This window comes from Charadrius vociferus, unplaced genomic scaffold (assembly GCF_000708025.1).
Source record: "Charadrius vociferus isolate BGI_N301 unplaced genomic scaffold, ASM70802v2 scaffold623, whole genome shotgun sequence".
Lineage (NCBI taxonomy): Eukaryota > Metazoa > Chordata > Aves > Charadriiformes > Charadriidae > Charadrius > Charadrius vociferus.
Genome location: NW_009647679.1, coordinates 360,822 through 384,928, shown reverse-complemented (window position 1 = coordinate 384,928; position 24,107 = coordinate 360,822). Strand labels below are relative to the sequence as shown.

General features: G+C 37.6%; 1 protein-coding gene across 1 annotated transcript; it reads right to left on the bottom strand.

Moving 5' to 3' along the window:
- Positions 1-196: 196 nt before the first annotated feature.
- CTDSPL2 (CTD (carboxy-terminal domain, RNA polymerase II, polypeptide A) small phosphatase like 2) lies at positions 197-23,125 on the bottom strand. The gene is made up of 12 exons (XM_009881150.1): positions 22,919-23,125; positions 18,892-19,030; positions 16,520-16,669; positions 15,814-16,029; positions 14,643-14,721; positions 14,253-14,364; positions 13,286-13,372; positions 6,462-6,524; positions 6,288-6,367; positions 3,837-3,963; positions 2,836-2,931; positions 197-2,301 (listed from the first exon to the last, which is right to left on the bottom strand). The coding sequence occupies exons 1-12, from the start codon at positions 23,108-23,110 to the stop codon at positions 2,236-2,238; spliced, it is 1,407 nt and encodes a 468-aa protein (XP_009879452.1). The 5' UTR covers positions 23,111-23,125; the 3' UTR covers positions 197-2,235.
- Positions 23,126-24,107: the final 982 nt, after the last annotated feature.

Below are 24,107 nucleotides of genomic sequence, written 5' to 3'. Positions count from 1 at the left end.
AGAAATCTCAGATTTAGATTTACATTTTGAAGAACAACTGAAAAATAGTTGGCAAACCATGTAGCAATTCAAATACAAGCTGACCGTTTTCAAAAATCTATAAATATTTCCAGAGCCATCTTATTGACATAAAACCAGGAAGGAACGGGGATGGTTACAGGGTTCACACGTCTGCGCAAAAGCATATATAAAGGTAATGTTATGTACATTTTATTTCAATAAAGACATAAGACAAACAGCGTAAAGATGCCCAGATGCCCTAAAGATAAATACATTTAAAAGATTCTCATTAAAATGAATCTGTAGTATTTCTTTCCTGCAAGCAAAATACCTTTCTTTAAATACAAAAAAAATCAGTATTCTGAATTGCAAATGTTTTCACTTTTTGCAGAAAATCTGCCATGATGATTTTTTTTTAATGAATAAGGATTTTCCACAAAACAGGCTTGCTCTACATGCTAATTTTTTTAAACAGTTCAGTGACACAATGTGCTAACTACATACACAACAGATAATATAGTAAGAAAACACTCAACCTGATGAAAAGTTAAAATCTTCATTAATACACTGGAAAAAGTTGACATAACTCATGCCTTTTAAAATCAAAAATACAAAAATTAAATGTTTTCCTAAAAAGATTTTCCTTATTTTAAGGACTCATTTGAAAATGAAGCTGCATGTAATTTGTACAATAAAATTGTACAAGTAAACAGGTAATATACATAAAAAATTAATTGACATACTTCTCAATTATCAGTTGTCCACCTTTAATTTCCAATACTGTACTTTCTTAACAAGCATACAAAATATCAAACTTCTCTTTAGAAAAAGTGCCGTTCTGTGACATCTTTTACACAAAAACAGTCTGAGCCTATGGCGTGTTAATGCAGTCGAGAGGCAAAGCATCCTAACTTTTACAAATTATACCTTCCATAAAAAGCCTCCTGAAAAGGAGATTACGCACCATTATAAAAATATCAACCTCTTGTAGTAGCTGCATTAGAGAACCAAGGCTGAGAGACTATTTCCATATAGCATAGAAAACCACTACGATAGCAGCCTGACTGCGGCGGTGGCGTGGGAGTGTGCTGTACCACAGGATTATGCATAGTTACTGCCGGGTACCTCCGCTGTCACACGGAGTTGAAAACTGATTGTAACGACGAGTGTCACAGAGGTACCGCCAGCCCATGCAAAACATCTTAAAATACTGAGCCACTGTGCAGAACACTTCAATCTTGGAGGAAACAGAAGGCAGCAGTAATTGAATCACATCAAACCTAACGGGTGACCAGACTAGTTCTCCTTTCAAGATCTGCATGCACAGCATAGTCTGAGGTATTCCTTGTCCATCAGCTGTTTGTGCCACTGCAAGATATCGTCTGTCCAGAGTACATGCCATCACAATGGTTTAAAATATTCTGAATATTAGTAATTCTTATATTCTTCTTATCTAGCCAGTCTCTTGATTTTTGAAAAGATTTCAACTACAGTAGAATATTACAGAAAGAAAATATAAATGCAGGGGTTTTCTTTCTAAATGAAACTTACGTGGACTAAAACTAGAGAATATTTTTAAACAAATATACAGTATGCAGGCAGACGAAGCAGGAAAACGGCCATCCAACTGTTTAATAAAAAACTAAGAAAATTTGGCTATTTCCAGAAAAACTATGAAGCGCCTCAACTAAAAGGAATGCATAATGAAATTCTAATCTAATACAGGTCAAAAATGTAAAAAGGTTATAAACCTTAACAGGAAAAATAAAACAACTTTTACTGGCCATTCCTGTTGAAATGAGAATCTTAAAAGTAACAGAAAAGTGGCTACAAACCCACTTAGAGCACCGAACAGAGAGAAAATAAGAGTCCATTTTCAATCTCTGTTATATCATAAAATCCTGTGTTTCTACAGGTCAAACTGCTGGTGGCAGAAACAGAATTCTTTATAAACTGCAGATGTCCTGTACATAAAAAAATTTCATTGGAGTTGCACTAGTTCTAAAGACTTTTCTGTTCTAGCCTACCTACTGGGTTGTACTGTATTGTACTGAATGTCGTCAATCTCAGATATAGAAAGTCTCTTTCTGTAACCCTTGATTATTGTTGGGCACCAAAGATAAGAAAAGCAAGACGGGGTACAAAAATGCAAAATTTCAACAGTAATGGCAATGTTTTGTTTTAGTCCAAAAGGGTCCTGCATTTTCTCCCCCTTCAGTACTTAGACAAAAGGCTTTAATCTGGGGGTAGCAAGTCATGCAAGCGAAATCTGTCTCTGATGTGAGGTCGGACATCTTCGTTCTGTAGGGGGGAAAAAAAAAGGCGTGGGTTTTAGGAGAACACACACATCTAGAAATCAGATTTTAACAAGGTCAATTTTCTAACACTGGTATTTTCATGTGACAAAATATAAGCCATGAATGTATGTAATTACAAGAGACTTATGGAAATAACAGCATAACGCTCACAACGATTCAGGAGTATTTATTTGCATTTTAAGAATAAAGGCTCACATCACAGCCAACAATAGGCATTATTTCATCTAAATGCCTACAGATTCTCAATTTCTTTATAAGTGATGTTACGATTCTCCGTTTCTTGATTAAAAGCACAGTTAGAAATAATGACCTTCTGTCTTTTACTATGTAAATAAGACCTTACGCATACTTAAATTACTGCCCAGAGTATCCTTTTCAGAGAGACATACATGACTGTTAGCAGCCTAAATCTCAGTGAGTCAAAAAAAAAATCTTAAAATACATGAAAATACTTAAAAGAGCTAACTAACATTTTTGGGCAGGGCGTGGCAAAGAGCCAGATAAAGGAAACACTCACCAGCTCTACAAGTTTCTCCAGAAATGGAATCAATTTTAGGAGTTCGTTGTCATTTTTATCCATGAACCAGCTTTCTATAGGGATTCCATTTGAAAGCTAAAGTTAAAATAATAATAATAAAAAAAAAACCAACATCAACACATGATTTATACTTAATTTATCTAAAAATATGACTTGTGAAGTAGCATTTTGGGGAAAAAGTGTTTCTGAGCTAGAGTTTATTAATATGTATTTTTCCTCTAAAGTTTGTATTAACATTCATTTCCAAAGTACCTCCTTCCTTTGCATACATTGCTACAAAAATTTCCACATCAAAGCTGAAATAGAACTGGCTCTAGAAGTTCTGCTGAACTGAAAAGCGTTGGTATTCTGAGACAATTTTATGTTAAAAACACACATGGATGCTACCTGTGACCAGGCTGTATGCAGGTTGCACAAATGAGGCTAAGTCAAACAGGTTTTTGGTTTTTTGCTTCTTTAATGTAGGTAAGACGTCAGAGATGGCACTCCACACTTCTGTACCTATATAATGGGACTGACTGGAACAGTTACATACCGTACTTTGGGGGGAATCCCAATCGCAGGCTGTAACTTTCTAACATTAAAGCACAAGCAGTTTTCACAGCTGTGTGTCATGGCAACCAGCGATTTGCTCTTAATCATTTCACTAGCATTACAAACCTAAATCCACACTAGAGCCCAAGCGACAGACTTGGCAGGCTGGTGGCTGCTTTAGAAAAGCTGAACGAGGAACGAAACGGACGGTTACACGGTCTGTTTGGGTAAGTTGTTGCTTAGTTTGCACTTGATCAGCTCTTCACAAAAAATAAGAGAAAAGCAAGCAAATCTGAGTGATTTGTTAAGAGTTTGGTTTCTAAACATAAATACTAATTTAAGCACAAAACTTAAATAGTAAGTTAAATCAAAACGTAATGTTTCACTGTCTTCCTTCAGAAAGCTTTCTGCCGTACCTCACAAGTTTGCTGGCGGCAGCTTCTTACCTGATAAGCAAAGGCTTGCGGTGAATTGTCAATTATGATCGTTTTTGAAAGATCTCTACCAAGAATGTTTAAATCCTTTATGTAATTTCCTTGTACACAAACACAATGCTCACGGAAAAGTCGATGCCTGTGATTAAAGTAAAATACTAATTAGTGAGCCAAATTACATCACTACATTGCATAAGGGAAAAGAAGAGTTAACTTTGCCAAATGTTATCCAGTTGTTTTCTCTTCTAATCTACTTAGCTCCTTTTAAAGTATTGTTCCCTTTTTCCCATTCTCTTGTGAGCTTTTTACTGGTAAAATGACAAGTTAATCTAGTTCTGCAGGCGGTTGTTTGAATTTAAACAGAAAAGCTCAACGCAGATGTGACAAGTATTTGTCGACGGGGTCTTGCTTTCTAACCAGCTTTGCAGAGGGATTGGCTGAGGGACCCGGAACACTCCAATCATTTCGCAAGGCCCCAAGAGCAGAGATTACTTCTGCACAGGAGCCAATTTATTGGGGTTTATTATCCCTTTATTTTGTTCAACTGTTACAGCACACAGTCTCCCCACGCCACTGCGTGCTAGAGCAGAAAGTATCAGAAGAAATGTTTTCTTTTTTATGTTACCTCTGTTCACAATTAACCTATTTCAGTTATTAGAGCCTGAAAAAAGCCTCAAGGCCAAAACATTCCATCAACTTCTTCCTCTCCAATTAGTCTACTCCCTTTTAATTTATTACAGAAGAAATAAATAGTAAAAGAACTCAGATTAAAAAAATACCAGGAATAAAACTGAAATTTCATGCAACGTCAACGTAATTATAATCTTAAAATAAATTGTAAACGAGACGGATCTTAAATTTTACACAGCTGTATTACAATGCAGTTTCTTTAAGGCTGCTTATATTTTTAAATGAAGTTTTTAGAAGCTGTACATGGTGCGCTTCATTTCATAAAGGGGTTGAGTTCCTAATGTTGCTATGGAGGAAAATAAGCTGATGCCTCGGCAGCAAATGAATTTATATATAGATTCTTAGTCACACGTGTGGAGTGCCTGACAAGGCTACCTTTAGGCTAATGTCAAAACTAATCATGCCTTGATGTCCGCTTTTCAGTGGCACATGAATCACAACTAATTCATGCATCACATGAATCTTTCTGCAAATTCTTAGAATACTCTTTGGCTCTATATTTTATTATCTTTTTCCTGTTCCCAACACATTTAAAATTGCAGTCCTGAATCATACGTATTAGGTTCTTGGAGAAAGATATTTAACGCTCCGGATGCACACTTAGACGCATTTTCTGTAAGTGCGAATACCTTACATGTTCGTACATCCCCTTTGGCAGTGTGACTCAGCTGGCTCAGATATTCCAATGGCTGGAAGTATTTGAAAGTCCAGTTTTGTTTGCCCGTTGAAAACACACTGGCAAGTAAGTTTACCAAAACCAAACTAGGATTCTCTTGTGCGTGCCACAAATACAAGCAATAAGATGACTGATCCTGAATGAAAACTAGTGAAGAGCTTATCTTTACACCCTTCAGGAAAATGAGTTATGATGGGCCAAAACTACCAAGTGAAACCAATGGGTACAACCACTGTCTAAGTCCAAATGGTAATTTTATTAGGCTTAGAAAGAAAATCAAATTTTCACTGAAGGACATTACAATGCAGTGGTGCAGAGAAGTGCTTTGCCAACGAGGTCCCAGGGACAGAACCGACACAGTTCTGACTCCAATCAAGCCCAGTTGTTCACTTCCCTTACTTGGGACACCCTAGGTAGGCTGTATCCCTGAGAAGACCCTGCTTTGGTTTCAACTTTCCCACACAGCCATTCACCTTCCAGGTGAGCCTAACAAAAAGAATCTCATCTGGCAGAATTTCTTTATGCCTTAAGGAACTGCTTGTGAGAAATGCCAGTCACTTCCAAACAAAGCTCAGTATTAAGAAAAGAAATGAAAAACCAAACCAGCTCTACTACAAAACCCACAAACAAATTATTTTGCCATTGAATAAGAAACAAAAATGTGCTGTAAACATGTAGAGGTAGCTATACACTTCCCTGTTTATAAATAATCAATCAAGTTTGAACAGTTTAAAAGTCATCTCAGTCCGTTTTCTGTATTTGTAACGTGTATCCCAAAGCAGCTCACACGCGTTCCTGACACCCAGGAGGTCACTCTCCGCCAGCCAGCCTAACGTGCCCCGGACAACGACTGGGCACGGCTGTTGGCCGCAGAGGGACACGTGAAGCCCTCTGGGTTTATCTTATCGCCAAGGCGGTAATTCAATCACTTCATTTCGTTTTTCTCTCACTCTTAGACCAGACCAAACCACAAAGAATCAGTTTTGTGAGACACACTGCAATAACAAACATGTCATAATCACTTTCTTCATCACAGTTGTTAAGAAAGAGCAGCTAGTTTGCCCACAACAGATATGTTCACTATTGGCTATCTTTACCTGACCAGTTGCTTTTTAGGGTCTAGTATGTTCAATAACTTGTCTGCATACACCTTCTTAGAAGCAGTAAAAAGAATGATCTATGGATTAAAGGGAAAAAGTAATTATTTTAGATATAAGTATGCAAATATAATATAAAAATGAAATTCAAAGGTAGTATCTAATGGTTTTTACCTCATAAATCTGAGACATACGTTCCAGGAATTCTCGGAAGAATGGCCTTAACCGGACATAAACCTGAAGCAGAGATGGACTTGCATTAAAGATTCAAAATACTTCAGCTGTCACCTGCACTCCTAAGTACCAGTTTGTAAAGATTAGGTGAAAATGAGCATTATGAATAAAATAAACAGCAAATATTAAATTCCTACAGAATAATAACTCAATTAAAACAATATTAAATTAGCTTGCAGCCTAAGGAGCTATAAGTGAAATCTTAAGATGATAAAATTAGGCTTAACAATTTTCCTGGAAAATTTTATGGAATTAGAAATAATTTCAATTAAAATATAAAAGTTGGGCAACCTCTAAAGAAAAAAATGAAACTGGTTGCTTTGACTAAACATTTTGAATCAGCTTTCACCAGCTGGGCAGCATCAGTTCAACTACCAGATAATGTGTGCCAGCACATAAACGAAATAATCTTCTTAATTACCTTCTTCCACTAAGAATTACACACTGGATATGGGGGTGTCAGAAGCAATTAAAAAAAAAAAAAAAAAAAAAAAGGCTTCAGCTGTTTCCAAATTTCCATAAATTCAAATTCCACCAGCACAGAACTGCACGCATACATCAATTATTGCCTGTAAAAAACTGTAGACTCCTGAGAAGAGATACCAGCTTAGGAGACTTCTGCGTCTCTCTGATTTAACTCCAAGTACAAGACTGGGGCTCCCGTGGGGGCTGTAGTGTCAGAGCAGTGGCCCAACCCCACGGCAGATGTGAGGGGACATATCGGGCATTCTATTCTATTCCCGAGGTACAACAGGCACAGCTGCGTTTGAATGATGGGTTGGTGGGAGGTTTGGCACAGATCTGGGCTTCACCTAAACCAACAGCGATGCCACACGCTAAGGGGTGAAGATGCCGGCCTTATCCTCTGCTTACCTTTCTGTCTGGTTCAGAAATTGCCCACATATAGAATTCCAGTTTTGAGGAAAGAGTTACTAAAATATCCAGAAAGAGAAGGGAGTGTACTGAACTTCTTTTAATTTCAAGGTAATTTCAGCTTTATCAATTTTTTAACAGCCAGTTAGGAATAGGCTTAAATTTACCTTCAAATCACATTAAATCTTCACAAAGAATTTCTATTACTTGAATTGAATTGTATCAAATTTACATGTGGACACAACCACGTGACCAGAGGGGAAAAAAAGAGGAATAGTTTAAGTGAATGGAAAGTTTCATATCGTTAGCACATGCGGCAATAGAACTTAGTCCTTTAAAGGAAGCACATATTTCTACACCAATGTGAATTTCGTTATTTAGCTTAAAATTGGGTACAGCTTTTATTTGTTTCTTTCTTAAAGTGTCTAAAGTTCTGACTTAAGTTTGCAGAGCAACCAGTTAATACAGTAACAAGTTTTCTTTTTCTTTTTTTTTTTTGTTTTGTTTTTGTTTTCTACACTAGGAGCAATCATTGCAAACAGACACTGATCACCTCTGGTGACCTTCTGGCAGGTGAAGATACCTCCGTTGACTGTGCAGACAGCGTCTACTTCCCTTCTCATTCTGGCAAACTCACATTTAGAGGCAATAAAAGGTATCCCTCAAATCAGCTATCAAGAACAGTTTGGAGAGACCGCTGCCTGTGCTTGACAGGTTTCTGGGCTGCATTTAGCCAAGATAACTACTGAAAAGCCAACTTTCTAAATACAGAGTTGACAAGCGTGTCTTCGCGCCACGTCTCCTGACAACACTAAGATCGTTGTGAAATGACATCTTATCTTGCCATAAGAAGGTAGTGGAGTTTTGCTCAAAGACTAGACGACGTGTGTACCTTACCATGAGAACAACGTAATGAATTAACTCAGTCTCCCAGTGACCAGATGCTAACAACATTCAAATTGTCTGTGACTGTAAATTCAGTGCAAATTGCTCATGCTAAACGTTTGCTCTGTATCTAGCAAGCATATAACACAGCCAGCAACCTCCCTAGTTGCAGCCCGGAGTTTAAGGGAAGATAAATTTCTCTTTGCAAATGCCAGAAGGATTATTCTGCTCATGTCTTCTTCCTGAGTAAATATTTACAGTATCACAACCTAAATCTTTCTCTTCAAACCTAACAAGTAAGTCACAGAACAGATATTAATGTTTTCACTGCACAGGAAGTAACGGTTGCAAATAATGGTAGTCAAAGAGGATATTTGGTTCTAAGGTTTCTTCAAGAGCTTGATTTCAAGTTAACAAGCCTATTCTCTGTTACAGAAGAAACATAGATGTCATTTCAGAAACAGTCTCTAACATCTCTTCTACAAACTCTCCTGGCAACCAAAGCAGTAAGCTAAGCTATCTGTCAATATAATAGAAATAAAACCATTTTCTAGATAATTTATTGTTCCTTTAAAATCTGGATTGAATTTTATTGGTCACAATGGCCACTTAAAAGAATTTTAAAAATCATCTAATTAGATCAGAGAACAGTTATAGGGTTCTTCACGTTTGCACACGCTTTCCGGTTTCTTTTTCAGTTTGTGTAGCCGGTGGGTAATTGCAGCACCTCCGTAATGTGTTCTGGTTTAGATTACTGCCACGCCGTTCTAAGTGGGAATCTACCTTAATATCAATATTTCTCTAAGAAGTTCACATGTGAATGCAAACAAGAACTCCAGGGAAAATAATTTTTTTGCAGAATATGTATTTCCAATCACAGCTTATACCACACATATAATTTCACAATGACAACAGTGGCAGATTCACTGGTCTGTTTTTACTGATGCATGACACACTGGCAGAACGTAAGGCAACCACATCATTACACCCAGCTACAACGAGCTGACACAGAACTCCGGGTAACCAAAGTAGAAGAATTAAGTAACCAAAGTAGAAGAAAACACACTCCTCACTTCAATGAGTAGATCTAACGTGAAAGACAATTTTTGAAAATATAGATAGAAGTCTAATAACAATTTTCCCCATTTTTAAAGACTGAAAGTTCGTCAACAGATACATGATATCATCTACTTCAAAGTCACTTATACTCATAAATGCATAATATATATGAAAAGACCCATTAAAGTTTTTTGGTGGCTTTTTTTGTTTGTTATTTTTTTCCCCCTCGAAATGATCATCACATCCTGTTATTTCAATGGCAACAAAATCTAAATGTGCAAAATCCAAATACCCCACCAGAGCCTGGGGCCCGTCAGACACCAATCCCAGGCTAATCCGACCGCTCCGAGCCTTCCCTGAAATAGCTGCGAGGACCGGTGGCACGTGCAGACAGCACCAGATGCACACGATGCACGGAGCGGGGTCTCGCTCCAGCCCCGGTAGCAGGCTGGACTTGCCAGGTAAATAAGCCCGACTCCTTTCCAGCTGGACCGTGTCTTAAGCGACTGACGATGAAGATCATCTCATAACCAGACAAAACGGCCTGAAGCATAGCCGGCCATGGCTCTTCAAGGGGCAGAAGTGCAATTGTAGAGGTTCTACTGAACTAAAATTAAGTCTTCCCAACCTAAGGCCAGATTTCTTTGTGGACGCTGCCCAAGACACACTAAAGCTTCCTGGCTTGCAGATCTGAAGCTTGATGGCTCTTCTGTTGTTTCCAAGAGACAGACAGAGTGGAGTTCATCAGAAGGGAGAGCCAGAATTCACAAGCATTGTTTGCCTCATTCCACCGCAGTAACAAAGTGAAGCATCTAAGTCCTTGTTGGCGACAGTAAGATGGAATCCATGTAACACTATATTCAATAACCTACAACTGACCTATGGAGTTCCGGAACATCTTTCAAGGATCATGAAGATCAAAGGGAATTATTCTGTGATAAATCTGAAAAGATGCATTTCAGCTGAAGAACTGAGTGAAAACATCTGCCTTCTGACTACATCTTGCTAGTGCACGGAAGGTACCCTTTGAGTGGGATAGAGGGTGAGATGATCTCATGTCTGGAACTGGAAGCCAGCAACAGAAACAAAATCTCTTTAGCAAAAAAAAAAGTAAAAAATAAATGTCTTCATAAGATAAGGTGCTTATCTTACGTAAAGTAATACGAAGAGTACAAAGTCTAAAGTCTACAGTTGAAGAGCTGAACATTTATTTTTGTTTTCCAGTGAGATGCAACATAGAAATTAACAGATATGGTATTTAAGAAACTTCAGTTTTGCAAAGACTGTATTTTTACTAAGTTCAAAGCTTAAAAAACGGCATAATTTAGAGATTTTTTCAACCAAGAAAACACAAACAAATTCTGTCTCAGAACCCTGATGTAAGCAAGCCCCACGGTACCCTTTTCAAAGATTTTTAATTTTTTTTAATGGAAATCAGTAAGTGATTCATCCAAAGGTTTAAAAAACCCTATATGTTCCATGTGCTGGAATCACATGGCAATTTTTAAGTTTGCAGAACACTGCCCTGTACTCTGACATTAAATAGTTCTCTTTTGCGTAACTCTGGGTAAGTTGTGAGAAATAACTTACAGGCAAACAAGCCCGTATTTTTAGAAACCTTCCTTTAAAAACAGATCATCACTTACTATCACTGAAACAGGCAACAACAGAGCTGAGTTCCTGGACATGGAACTTGTGCTTGGCCCACAGGCCAACGGAGTTCAGCTGTATTTTATAACAGACCTTCTAGAACCCCAGTCACTCTGACTCTTACCGTTGGAGTATCTTACACTGGGCAGTTCGGGAGCATCTTGTCGCTAAGCGCCCGGTTTATCAGCAAACTATTACTGCAACAGCACTGGCCCGGTGCCTTCAGAGGGGTAAGAAAACTGAAATGCTATGAACCCAGGCTCACACTTGCAGTGTTAGTCAGACTTAAGGTCAGAAAGACAAGATATTCAGTAGGAAAACGAGCACTGAGCTAGGTTCTACTCTTTAAGAAATATTTAATAGATAATTGTCTAGTATTTCTGGAAAACCTACAGGAAAGCGGTACATATTTTGATACTAATGGAAAACATCTTCAGAAATGTCTCTTTCACATCTCGCATTGTTTTCAGTGGGTTATATTATGCAATACTTTATATATAGTAACTTGCTGACTTCTACTTTGCTCAGACAGCTTAGTGTCTGCTTCTCTGCTGCCAGCTGAAATGACTTTCAAAATGAAATACGGAGATGTGAAATTAGTACAGGACTATAACAGAGGTGATGGCCAAATTGATAAGCAAAAAACCCATTTTAAACGCTTATAAATAGCTAATCATTGACTAAAACACTAAGGGTATGAAATACCAACAAACTTCTTTTCGACTTTTATCCCAGGAGAGGATTATTTGTCTTTTTGCATATTATACCCTAGTTAAACATTTGTCTTGCTTATTACCTGTTACTTAGCAAGAGGTGACTTTTTTTGTCAGTGTCTAGTGTGATGTAAAATCAGCAAAAGAGAATATAGTGATTAGGAGAGTGTGCTCAAAGACAGTGGCCGACTTTCTCAAGGCTGCAAGAAGCCGTTTTTCCTTGGCAAATCCAGGCAAGACTCTAGAGAGAGCTAAGAGAAAACTTATCCAGGACCCACTTAGTAACTGTGCTGTATCAAGGGCTATACAGCCTTGTGCACAATGCCGTTAAACAAAGCTTTAGAAGTATTTTAAGTCACTCCTTCCATTGATTTCCATTTCCTAAAGGCAAAATCTTGATTAGATCTCAGCATAAACATACAATCACTAGAAGGACCACAGTTATAGACAGAAAATAGTCAAATCATACTGAGATCTCTTAAGAGAAGGAAGGAAAAAAATGAAGCTTTAGTCTTCCTGATTCTGTTTGCAGCGTCAAGAATCTCCAAAGAACTAATTCTAAGGCTCGTTCCAGGTTCAGCCTGGAGGAAACTGTGCATGGCTGTCACCAAGTAAGAGATAAGATAAACCCATGTTTAAAAATCATTTCAGCTTTTCAGACTGCAAGGGTTTTAATATGAAACAGTGCATAAAAACATTTTTTAAATCAGCAAAAATACCTGGACAAGAGTCCTTTTACGGTGCCTGATGACTGGCTCATTCTCCAAAGATACTACAGCGGGGTGCAATATTGTGCAAACTACATGGTGGGGGAGCTGTTGCTACTCCCAGGTACATCACACAAAAGGACCTGAGAACGAGAGCCTGGTTCAGTGCAGCACCTTTGGTAGTTGCTGGAAGAGAGTTCCTCCTTCCCATGCTGCTTCCTCTGTGGTGCGTCAATGTGAAACACACACAACTAACAATACCTCCTAAAGCAGAACAAAACCCTAGCAGTCTCCACAAGACAATCCAACATCACTCTACGTACCCAGCAGACTCTCTCTGGGAGTGAAGAGGTAGAACTGGCACTGGCAAAGCCTACAGCAGGACTAACGACTGAGACAGAAGCTAGGTAATGTCAGGCTCTGAAGATGTCTTCTATATAAAAAGAAACGAACAAGCAATGTGGACTGGTTTGTCCTACCAAGGGAAGAAAGTTAACAGTCCCTGAGAAGCTGTACCTGGGAAATGATCTGGCTGAACTTTCAGTGCTCCTGCCTCCACCTGCTGGCAAGGAGAAAGGCTGCTGCTGAAGACTGCTGCTACAAAGATCATTCACGCTCTCTTAGCCATGAATTTTACCACTGGAATCGGGGAGTGACATTACCGCGTTGTGGCAGCAATAAACAGTGCTCCACAGTATTTCTAACACAGGATAACTCACCTCGCAAAGTCTGACACCTGCAGTTTATAACCCAGAGAGCTGTTAAATGCCAGACAGTTACTTATCTCTCTTTAAACAAGATGAGAACAAAGACAGACAGCAAGAATTCATATGTTAAACAAAATAAAGGTATACATTTTTCTATGCACGCTAATTACCTGGTAAATGACATCTTGAAAAAGAACTGGAAAAGTGAGTGCAGCATCTTCTAATTCATTTAGACTACAGTGCACTAATGTTTCATCCTAGTAAAAAAAACAAAGATGGTATAAGAGAAAGAAAATGTTGTGAAAAGAATGCTGAAAATAGAAGTAATTTACGGGATTTTTATGCTCATTTTAAGGTAGGTTTATCTAGTCAGGAAAAATTGTTTTTGTGTATGTGCTGGCAAGATTGAAGAATTCTTAGAATGAATTATACATTTCATTATTCTTGCAGTGTTTGAAAAATTTCACTTAGACTTGTATGCCAGGGGCATAATCATAGGAAAATATTTTAATTTTGTAGGCTATCCTGTCATTCAGTTCAAAACTGCATCTGTCAATTTAAATAATCTATCCATTTATATGACCACTAGAGGACACACCAACTGATACTGTTCATGATAAAGTAACGCTCCTTACATCATTAACAAGGTCTGAAACAACTTGCAAAACAAAGAGACTAAAAGAAAATATTCTAAAGACAAATATATTTTCTATGAATATTTAAGAAAGTGGATTTGTGCCCTCTAAGAACAAGAATGTTTAAGAATTAAAAGATTCATTCTTGGTCACTCTTGACATAAGACATACAAAGCTGATTATTCCTATTTATTACAGCTCATTTTTTTCCACACTGGATATAGGAAAGTTTCTTGGGGACAGATAATTCCTTGTTTGATATGATAGAAATTGCAATGTGTTTTTTTTAAAAGGACGTTAGGTATTCAACAAATACAGCAAGCATTCTATTCTTGCTACTATTACTTTTCTTTTTTAAATGCAGACTACCTTTAACTAAAAATACTATGAAAATTGTTTAACATTCAACAGGAAAGCAAGCATTACTCATTTCAGCAGCAACCAAAATAAATGAAATGCTACATACCCCCTGCTTTTGGTATGTGTTTACAAAGATATTTACCAAGTCTAGAACTAATGAGAATTCTGGTGTGCTTCTTGTTTTCAGTGGAAGAGCTGGCTTCCTGTTAAGTTGTTCTTCTGTTAGTGGCGGAACATGTTTGATGAAATAATATCTGAAAAGAATACAGATGATGCTGTAGAAATGTATATACATTATTTAACTGGCAATGTTTGTAGCCCTACTTAATATTTCAAATATTTAAGGCTGCACAATGAGTAAGTATTTTAAATTGAAATAAACCCTGCACCAATAAACACTTATTTTTTAAGTTAAGAGCTTTTGGAATTCATTACCATAATATAAAAATGTTCCAACTAAAAAAAACCCATGTTTTAATCCAATACCCAAAATGATCAATTTAATATTTTCAGTACAAATATTGGCACTCACGGATCAAAGACTTCCCAGTCTTCTTCATAGGTGGCTTCCGCATGAGCTGATGAGTAGCCACTGTCTGGAGATACTGGTGCTAAAATTCAATGAAAACGACCCAAACAAAAAATAAAACAAAAAAACCACAAGAGCTAGTCTTATTAGTGCAGTTTTTAAAAGCGACAATTTACACTTAATACACGAGTGCCTCAAACAACGGTGAAAAAAAATCTCCCTTCAGCCTCACCCTCCCGGTCCCCACGGTCCATCTGAAAAAGCCGGTGCAGCTCCTTGGGGAGCCACCGGAGAGCTTGATGTCACATCACCCTACGGAGCCTCCCGGTCTGCCCAAACTGGAAGTGCCCCCACGGCACAGCAAGGCAGCCACACAGCCTCTGCTGATGTGCGCTACCCGGATGCACGTTCCAGCCTAAGAAGTTGGCACAACTCTTCCAGTCCGCAGCTCCCCCCCGCCTCATGTCTGAGGGGCCCTTCCGAAACAAGGCAACAGACCTGAGCAGGAGGTCTGGACTGGACCTGTGGAGCACACAGCAGCCCCTTTACTGAGAGGGTAAATTTACTTCCTTGGAAGAAGTCCTCAAAACCCTCGGTACTACTTAACTACCAATGTTTTGAGGGTCTAGGGAGGATTTCGATAACTGCTAAGAATTTGATGCTGGCCATCCACAAAGAGAAGCTGAATTTTATGGATACAATTTTTTGTCCAAAAAAGATGTACGGTGAGTCTTCTGAAGAAAACGTGGAAAATTAATGTAGGATCTATGTTTCTCCTTCACCTCACCATGTTGTTCTAATGTAAGATACCAAAACGTTGCAAATTTCTCTGTCGTGATCAGCAAGTCCAGGGTGGGCATTTTTAATGGGGGGAAGTGAGGGGATGGGAAGGGTTCAATATTAATAAAAATGCCTTTTGTCTAGAATCTTTTTTGAAGAAATGCAATGAGTCAAATGAATTATACTGAGAATAGATGTGACTTGTCAAAACTGTGTCTTTAGTGCATGAGAGAGAGTTGTCTATTAAACATAAGAATCATATTAACACTGTTTGCATGCCCTAAGCAAATGTGGAATATTAATTTATACAAAATGCCAGTACTAGGATTTCCCAAAGAGTACAAATTACATACAGCTTCAACACTTGCGTCCAAGGCAAACGCACATTTCTTACCTGTAAGTGGTGGCAGGTCACGGTCGTTTGTTTCCTCCACTTCTTCTAAACCATTGTTGACAGGAGATCTGACCTGCGCTGCTTGGCTCGTGTACGCTGCTCCATTGGTTGATGTTGCAGTACTTGTAGTAATCTCATCTACCTGTTCCATATCAAGCTGTTTGACTATTTCTTCAGCTTCAACAGCTTGTCCTGGAGAATCTGATCCTGATGTTCCTGAATTAAGATTTCAGTACACTCATCGTCATTATCTTTAAGCTGAGTTGCCTATCAGAATACTGATTGTCATTACTAATCACACAAAAAAAAGTTCCTGAATAACTGAAGGTGGCTGCATTTGACTCGTGTAACAAAAATAAGAACCAAAATGAAGACCATGACAAAATGTCTGTTTGGGACAAGAAACTTAAAACCAGTTGGGCTTTTTTATTTCTTGTTTGTTTTTTGGTTGTTTTTTTTTTTTTTTAAATAAAAGGTACACTACTAGATACTTACACCAATGAAAGAAATGTTCTAATGTATATAGACTTATTGCTTCTTTTATTAATGATCAACCTTCTAAGACTCACGGAGGCCTTTTATCTGGTAGTAGTAACTCTTGGTCTGTAGCTCAGAATGAAAAGCGTACTGCCACGCTGAACAGCTTTTTCTTAAAAAATCTATCATTCTTAGCTTTAATGCTACTGGCTTTTTAAATAATACTCACCATTTTTATTTGCTGGTGAAAAAAAATTGAAAACAGGAGAAAATATGGTTCCCAGTAATGTAGTTCGTGGGGGACTGCCTGTGGCAGGATTATCTTCCAATTTTCCATTTTGCTTTACATGTTGGTTTGTCATTTCATAACTTCCAGCTTCTGTAAAAGAAAAGTTATGAAGTATAATACCATGCTTCTGTTTTTCACGGTTATATCCTCTCTTTTATTGTTATTATTTTCAGTATAGGAAAGATCTCTCTTGCTCACGGTTCAACTGGGTTGACAAAAAAATTAGCCTAAGTATTTAACTAAAAAAAAAAAAGAAGAGCTAGCAATTTGCTATCAACATAAAAACAAAATGCCAATTTCCAACACGATCTTAAGTTTAACACTTGAAATTAGGAAACACTCATTGTTTATAAAAGTATTCTATAGATTAACAAATAACAGAAGTTTAAATCCTTTCAATGGGCTTGATGATGGAAGACAGTTTAAGATACTGCACACAGTCAACAACAAATAGGTGTCAGTATCAGTGGGACTCCACTAGATAGGAACAGGAGAAAGTGTCAGTGGAACTCCAGTGGCTGAACCTCCAAACTGCACAAGATCAAGTCCATTGTGTATATGTGGAGAATAATAAACTCACACACATATATATATGCATAAATACAATTATGAAGTAAAATAATTTTTAGTTGTTATCAGGTAACAAAGGACACAGAATTAAATAAACCTTCACATTACAAAACAGTAACAATTAAGGTTTTCTATAAACGTGCATTTACAGTAAAGTACATCCTAAAAATTGCCATCTTGTGGCTGAGATCCAAGACACAATTCTGAGACTGAAATGGAAGAGAAATTACTTACTTCGCAGTAACAAGTCTTTGAGCTGTCTGTCCATATGGAAGTAAGCAAACGTATTTTGTGCACATGAGCTGAGAACCTTTTTGTCAGCTGAGCCTGATGGAGCTGCACGAGTACTTCACACTTCCTATCGTTTCTATATAAAGCGTAGGGTGTGCCAGCTGCAACCTGGTGCCTTCACTAATACAGAATATCTTAACTAAGAACTTCATATCGCTGTGACAGTGACATGGGTTCAGTCTGCTCTGGGTGCATATCTCAGGACATGTGATTTAAGTCAATAGTTTCTCTTTCATCTTTGAGCACTGTCTGCATGCAACACGCTATACGTGCAGATACGCATTACATGCAGACATACACTATAGGGATATGCACTATAAGTGGGTGCACATCCGTTATCTCTCCAGGAGTCAAAAAACTTTAATTAACAGTAGCAAATATTGGGAAAAGGGGTTTCTTCTAAAACCATGTTGTTACACAGACACCTGACAACAACCAAACAGGTAATTCTCTCATGCTATAACCTCACCATCACTGAAGTGACTCATTTGGAGCTCTATTCTCTAGTTAGCTACGGATTTTGCAAACCTTGTTGGACTCTGAAATTTTTGAGACCTCTGCCTTGCTGACAAACTTGGCAGAGAGCAGACAATGCATTCCAAAATTGTTGGGGGAATGGAGAATGAAGGAACGCTGACAGGGAGCGCAATCACATGAGTCTTGTTTCCTTAGAAAAGAAGTCTAAAAAATGTTTTTTTAAAGTCAGATTTGGAACCACAGCTGATACTTTAAATGTCATTGACCATTTAATCATGTCATTATTAGAGATATTCAAAAAGAAACAATTTTCATGGCGAGGTGGTCAACCACTGCAAAAGGGTTTTGGAATCTCCATCCTTAGAGATACTCAAAACTGGACCGGCCCAGGCTCTGAGCAGCCCGTTCAAACTCCAAAGCCAGATCTCCCTTCCAGCTGGACCAACATTGCTGTGAGGGGAGCAGGGGGACTTGCCCAGATGGCCTTTAGAGGTCCCATCCAATCTAAATTTCCCTACGATTCCATGACTGAAACCTGTGTTTGACAAGTGCTTTCAATATCTAAGGACACCTGGTTACTTCCACAAAGGTCATGAGTTGGGAAGTCATATTTGACTTTTTTTTGTGAGAAAATGGCAGAAGAGCTAAACAACATAATTATCATTGGCTTTAGAATACTAATTTAAAAAAAAAAAAAAAGTTAAATTAGTTCCAAAATAGCTGATCATGATCACATATCCAAATTGTTCTTACAAAGATACAATGGATGTGTCTGAGAAGGAATGTTGGAACTGTCGCTTACAGTCTTAGAAACCTTTTTTGCTCCTATTAGCTCAGCCTTGCTCTCCCTGAAGTCAATCACAAAACCTTTAATAACCTCCACAACTGAAGAAATGTCCTATATTAGTTAACAGCTGTAACACTACCGAATCACTGTTCAACTGCAACAACACATGATTAGAGTATTTACAAACCTCCATTCATTTGACTTTTCCGTCGTACTCGAGAGATCTGTTTATTAGGCTTTTCTCCTGTTTGAGGTGTGGATGTAATCAAGTTGTTATCTATATCCCGTTCAATTCTACTTCTTTTTGCAGGATTTTCTCTTTCTTCCTTAAAACAGAAAAGGGGGAAAAAAGAAACATACTAAATAGTGCCTCTTTTCTCCACTGAATACTACCAGAAAATGTTAGCTCTTAGGGAAAGTTTCACAAAAGATCCATCTGTTGTTCCACTTCCAGATGCAGAATATGCAACGTATATCTGGCCAGCTGGAATTTTAAATTCATTTAAACTTACACAACTCAAGGTAAATAGCAAAGTACTGGGAAAGAAAACTGTACTTGGAATTTCTGTAGTAGAGAAACTGTCTTTCACTACCATTTCACTGGATAGCCAATTTGTAAATATTTAATTGCTATGGAGTTGGTGAAATGTACAGACAAGGCAACTAAAATTACCTGAAACCATTTCTCTGCCTGTGAAATACACAGGAAATAAACTGCACCGCTATGTCCAATATGAAATTCTCCACCATGCTCTCTGCATGCAGTGGCTTAATAAATTGTACACGAGGATGTATCTTGCTGCTACTCAATCCGTATCAGGTAGTACATGGCAAAACTCAGCTATTAAAATGTTGTAAGCAACAATTACGACCCAATGATTCACCTTACCTTGAAGTAAATGACTGCTCTCCCTGTGGCACTCACATGGCTGATATAGAACCAAACAGTTTTGCATATTTTCTGTGCATGAGTATATGTGTAGGCGCACGTTTAAGACAGGTTGCTTCCCCTTTCTCCCTGAAGCGCCTACTACAACTTAATAAAATCTGAAATCTAAAGCATGACCATATAGAGTACACTGCAATGTAAGGTGTGAGACAATGGAAAATAAATGGAATTAAAAATCAAAATAAATAACGAGGCCACAGACCATACCAAAGTTAATTAAAATTTCAATTTTTGAATCACAGTATTACCTTTCTGGAGCAGCAGTTTCACATCTTTAAAAAGAAAAGAGAAAAACAGTTTGCGTGCTCCAAAAAAAAAGTAAATAGATCTTTTAGAAAAATTAATCTAAAGCCCATGCTAACAGTGCAGTCGCTAAAAGAAATACTAACAAACATGGAAAGGTATTGACATCCTTATCAGAAGTCAAGTGAACACCACTGATGCCCAAAGCTTCCTACTGGCAATATCCTTGACGAACAACTTTGGTGAGATCAAATTACTACCACTTAGAATTAATAATCCTGTATATATCATAAATCCATACAATAAGAGAAAATGGATGGCTCACTGAACTGATAAAAGAACAGTAAGGCATCTCATCTTCTAGGTCATTTGCTCAAATGTTCAACCCCGGGGAAAAAAAATGGGAGAAATTAACTTCTAAAAGCTATCCATTGGCCTTCATAAAATGAGTTGTGCTCTCATTCTGCTTCATGGAAAACAAGTGTAGAAACATTACAAACATTACAATGGAATAGGGAATCTGGCTGATGATATCAGCAGAGGCATAAAGAATTCACTAGATCTGGAGACCCCTTTCATCCTCCAGAAGAAGAGCTACCCTGATGTGGTGGGAAAGCTCACACTGTCGTGCCCATACGGTATTAGTTAATAGAATTCAAAGGTGAAATTACATATAATGCTATTGTGCTATTTGGTTTATAAACTCAAAATTTTATTGCACAGATATAGAATTAAATATAGCTTTTATATGTATTTATATAATAAACTATTTGAATGCTATGATTTATTCAATTCAATATAACCTATTATTACCAATAGTTGCGCCATAAGGAACATGGCAATGCCACCCTGACATAGCCATTTTCTTTGCTTTTAGGTTGTTTTCAGTATTAAGGAATGGCCTAAACTGAGACTAGAAGTAATGACAACATATGTGAAGACAACGCAATTTATGACAGCGCTAGAACCCCCAAAACTGAACAAGTTTAGAGGAACTTGCAACAAGTTCTACAGTATTTCCTATGTTAAAATTTAAAAAGTTTAACAGTACTTCCTGTACTCATACGTGTATCAGTTTTTCTGGTATATCAGATTTGTCATTGTGTAAATGACAAATACTATTGCGCCCTCCATACTATTGCTGACTTGCGTGGGGGCCATAGGTGAGCAAAAGACCTCAAGATCAGACCTACCACCATCCACATTTGAAGAGCCACGTTTTAGTCTCTGGTTTCTCTAACTCACTCTATCACGACTTTTCAGGTTTTGTTTGTTTAAGGAATATTTCTAACAAGACATCTTTACAACATCAGATAAATGACCTATGACTATGATCGCAATTACCCAGATCCACTTGTTACGAAGTCATCTATTGCCATAGAACCATATAACCTCAGTGGGGATTTAGATTTTAGCATACCCGTAAACGAACTACCATGCAAGTTGTACACATACACTATCTCAAAGAGTTATAACGTCTCCATGGCAACCACAAGACTACTTTGTTAAGTCATTAACGCTTTGGAAGATAGCCCGGCAGTATCAATATCATGCCATGCTAATGCCACTGGAACCACTCCAAGTCCTGCTACAGGCACAGGAGAGGACATGAAAGGAAACAGGAGAAAAATGCGGACATTTTATATTAAAAAAACACTGTCAAGACAAAAAAAGGAATGAAGTGTAATTCAAAGGTTTGGGCGAGGAAGAGAAGAGGGGAAGAGAGAAAGTTAACAAAACCTTAAAAAGACAAAGGAAAGAAAAAACAGACATATTTCCCTTATCTTAAAATTCCAATGTAAAATGTTCTGCCTAGATTTCAGCATTTTCTTGCAGTGGTTTTGCAGCCAAAAAGTTGCACTACTGTGCTACAATATAGATGCTGAATGTAAAATACATTAATTGTCCCAGTTTAATGAAAACCAAAATGTAAGCAGATTTAACCATCTATTTTTACTGAAATATTTCTTTGTCAGTACCTCAATGTTTCTATGATAAGTAATTAACACATGCCATGAAATATTAAATTTCACTATATTTTTGACAATTAAGAATATACTGTTACTTTAATTAAAATTATTTCAGCTTCAGCTTGTTACAAAATTATCGCTTAAACACTTAGTTCAAAAACCAGACAGTACTGCTGAATTTATATCCTATTTTTATTTACCATATAGTTAATCTGGGATGCGTTTTAATTTTGTTATGACTTCTTGACTACTCTTCTTTAAAATTTACAGCTATGTAATGTCAGTATCGGGACTGCTGGCAGTAAATGAAGTTTTCTTTTTTTACTGGCCTCTCCTTACAGAAAAACCCCACAGGTTTTTGAAGCAATTGCAAGGCTACATTCAGCCTACCAAAGTCATAGAAATATATATATATATATATATATATAAAATTCACCCTCAAAACATACACGCAACAGGTTTTAACATGTGAAGATTACTAAAGTTCAGATTTCTGTCTGGATCAAGACAGATGAGCTTTAGTGGCTCAGCCCTGACAATGTTTGAGTTTGATGCACTAAGCGGGGGCAGTGTTCACTGCAATAATACACCGAGTACTTGTATCAATTTCACGACAGTTGAATTTGTGAGGTTAGACCTTTATTGACTGACAGACTCCTAAATGATTTTGAATAAAAATGCAAAAAAAAATTCAGTAAATTTATGCTTACAGACTTGCTTTTCTTAGTTGCCAGTACTGGTAATTCCCAAATTCAGTGAATCCTTAAGCCAGAAATTCAGAATCTACTGAATTTATTAGTCAAAATTTTCACAAAGCAATACCTAGGCAATAAATCCTGTGATGTAATGGATTGTCTTTCCCCCCCCAACCCCAAATATCCGTTACCTGACACAACTATCACAGGTACTTCTTGCCTTCCAATCCTTTACAAGAATGTTTTGCTTCTGCCACATTACCTGTTTGTTTATTCCTAATAGAAATGTTTTAAAATCAAATTTAACTGAGTATGACCTCATTAAAAAACAAAAGAAGAAACCCACTGACGGTGTACCTTCGGTGTGCTTCCTTTAATAAACTTTTTGATTGAAGACAACAAGCCGGTTTCATTTTTCTGTGGTTTTCCTCCCCCAACAGGTAAGCTCTCTTCCACCTCCGAATGTTTCCTCTTTGCCCTCAAAGCACGTTGGGTGTGAATTTGATTCGACTGCTGAGAAGCCTTCCGCGTTCTCAGCCTCATCTTCATGTGTAACACATGTAAAGCTATAAAAGGAAAAAACAAGACTACTTAGTCATTGAAGAAATGTATTAAGCTTCAGATCATGAATTCAAAAAATTATGTAACGCTTACAGTGTTCTGATGCGCTGAGCTTTGACATCCATATATATGGCTTAATATAAATTAAAGAGAAGAGCTATTTAAGTTAAAGCATAACACTGGCAGAAGAACAAATGAATATAATCTGGCCATGGATACATCTAACCGTTAGATCAATGAGGTTTCTGCATAACCCTCCAATCGGAGTAGTAGGAACAAAAAAATCTACCTGCTTTTAAGATGAAAAGGATTGTACGGTGCCTGGTGTCTTCGGCATCAAATGACTAGACTCAATGACCTAGGCAGTCCTTTCCAGCTCCGTGTTCCTCACAGTACTTCATTTTAAGTCTCTACATTAAATTTGAGATGAGGCATAAATCTAAATTTGTGTCAAGTGTTCACAGAAGAAGAAATCAGAAATGACACTACGCATTCAATATGGGTGAGGATACAGCAATTCAACCAGGGAACCCAAGACTGATCTTCAATACAACTGTATTTGGGAATAAGATTAGACCACAGCAAGACTCATGCAAGGGCAATATTTATTAAAGCAGAGTAAAAGGCCATTTCAGGGAATCTGTCCCATTTATCTCCAACCCTCAGCTGGACTGCTGGTATAGGCAAATTTGGGCATAAATGTAACGGCTTGTCTGGACTGAGGGATACGCCTTCTTCACTTGACCGGAGCTCATACCTGGGTTGACTTGAATGGGACTACTCATGTGCTTAGAATGATGCACATGTTGGATTGGGAGCAGAGAGAAGAAGTAGCAAGAAATCCATCCGAGTTGTAATGCACAGAAATACTGGTAAGAGACTAATATGCATTTCCTAGCTGAAGTCATGACAAAAGGCAGTATTTTTTTTAAAAAGAAAATCATGTGCTTATCACTATAGGAATCAGTATCTGCTTTTCTGAAGT

Excerpts from the sequence above, each read along its gene's own strand:
- CTDSPL2 (XM_009881150.1), bottom strand. The coding sequence starts at position 23,110 with ATGAAGATGAGGCTGAGAACGCGGAAGGCTTCTCAGCAGTCGAATCAA. Across the intron at positions 14,722-15,813 it reads TGACCTGCCACCACTTACAG|CACCAGTATCTCCAGACAGT; the intron begins GTAAGAAATGTG and ends ATTGAATTTTAG. Across the intron at positions 6,368-6,461 it reads GTATGTCTCAGATTTATGAG|ATCATTCTTTTTACTGCTTC; the intron begins GTAAAAACCATT and ends TTTAATCCATAG.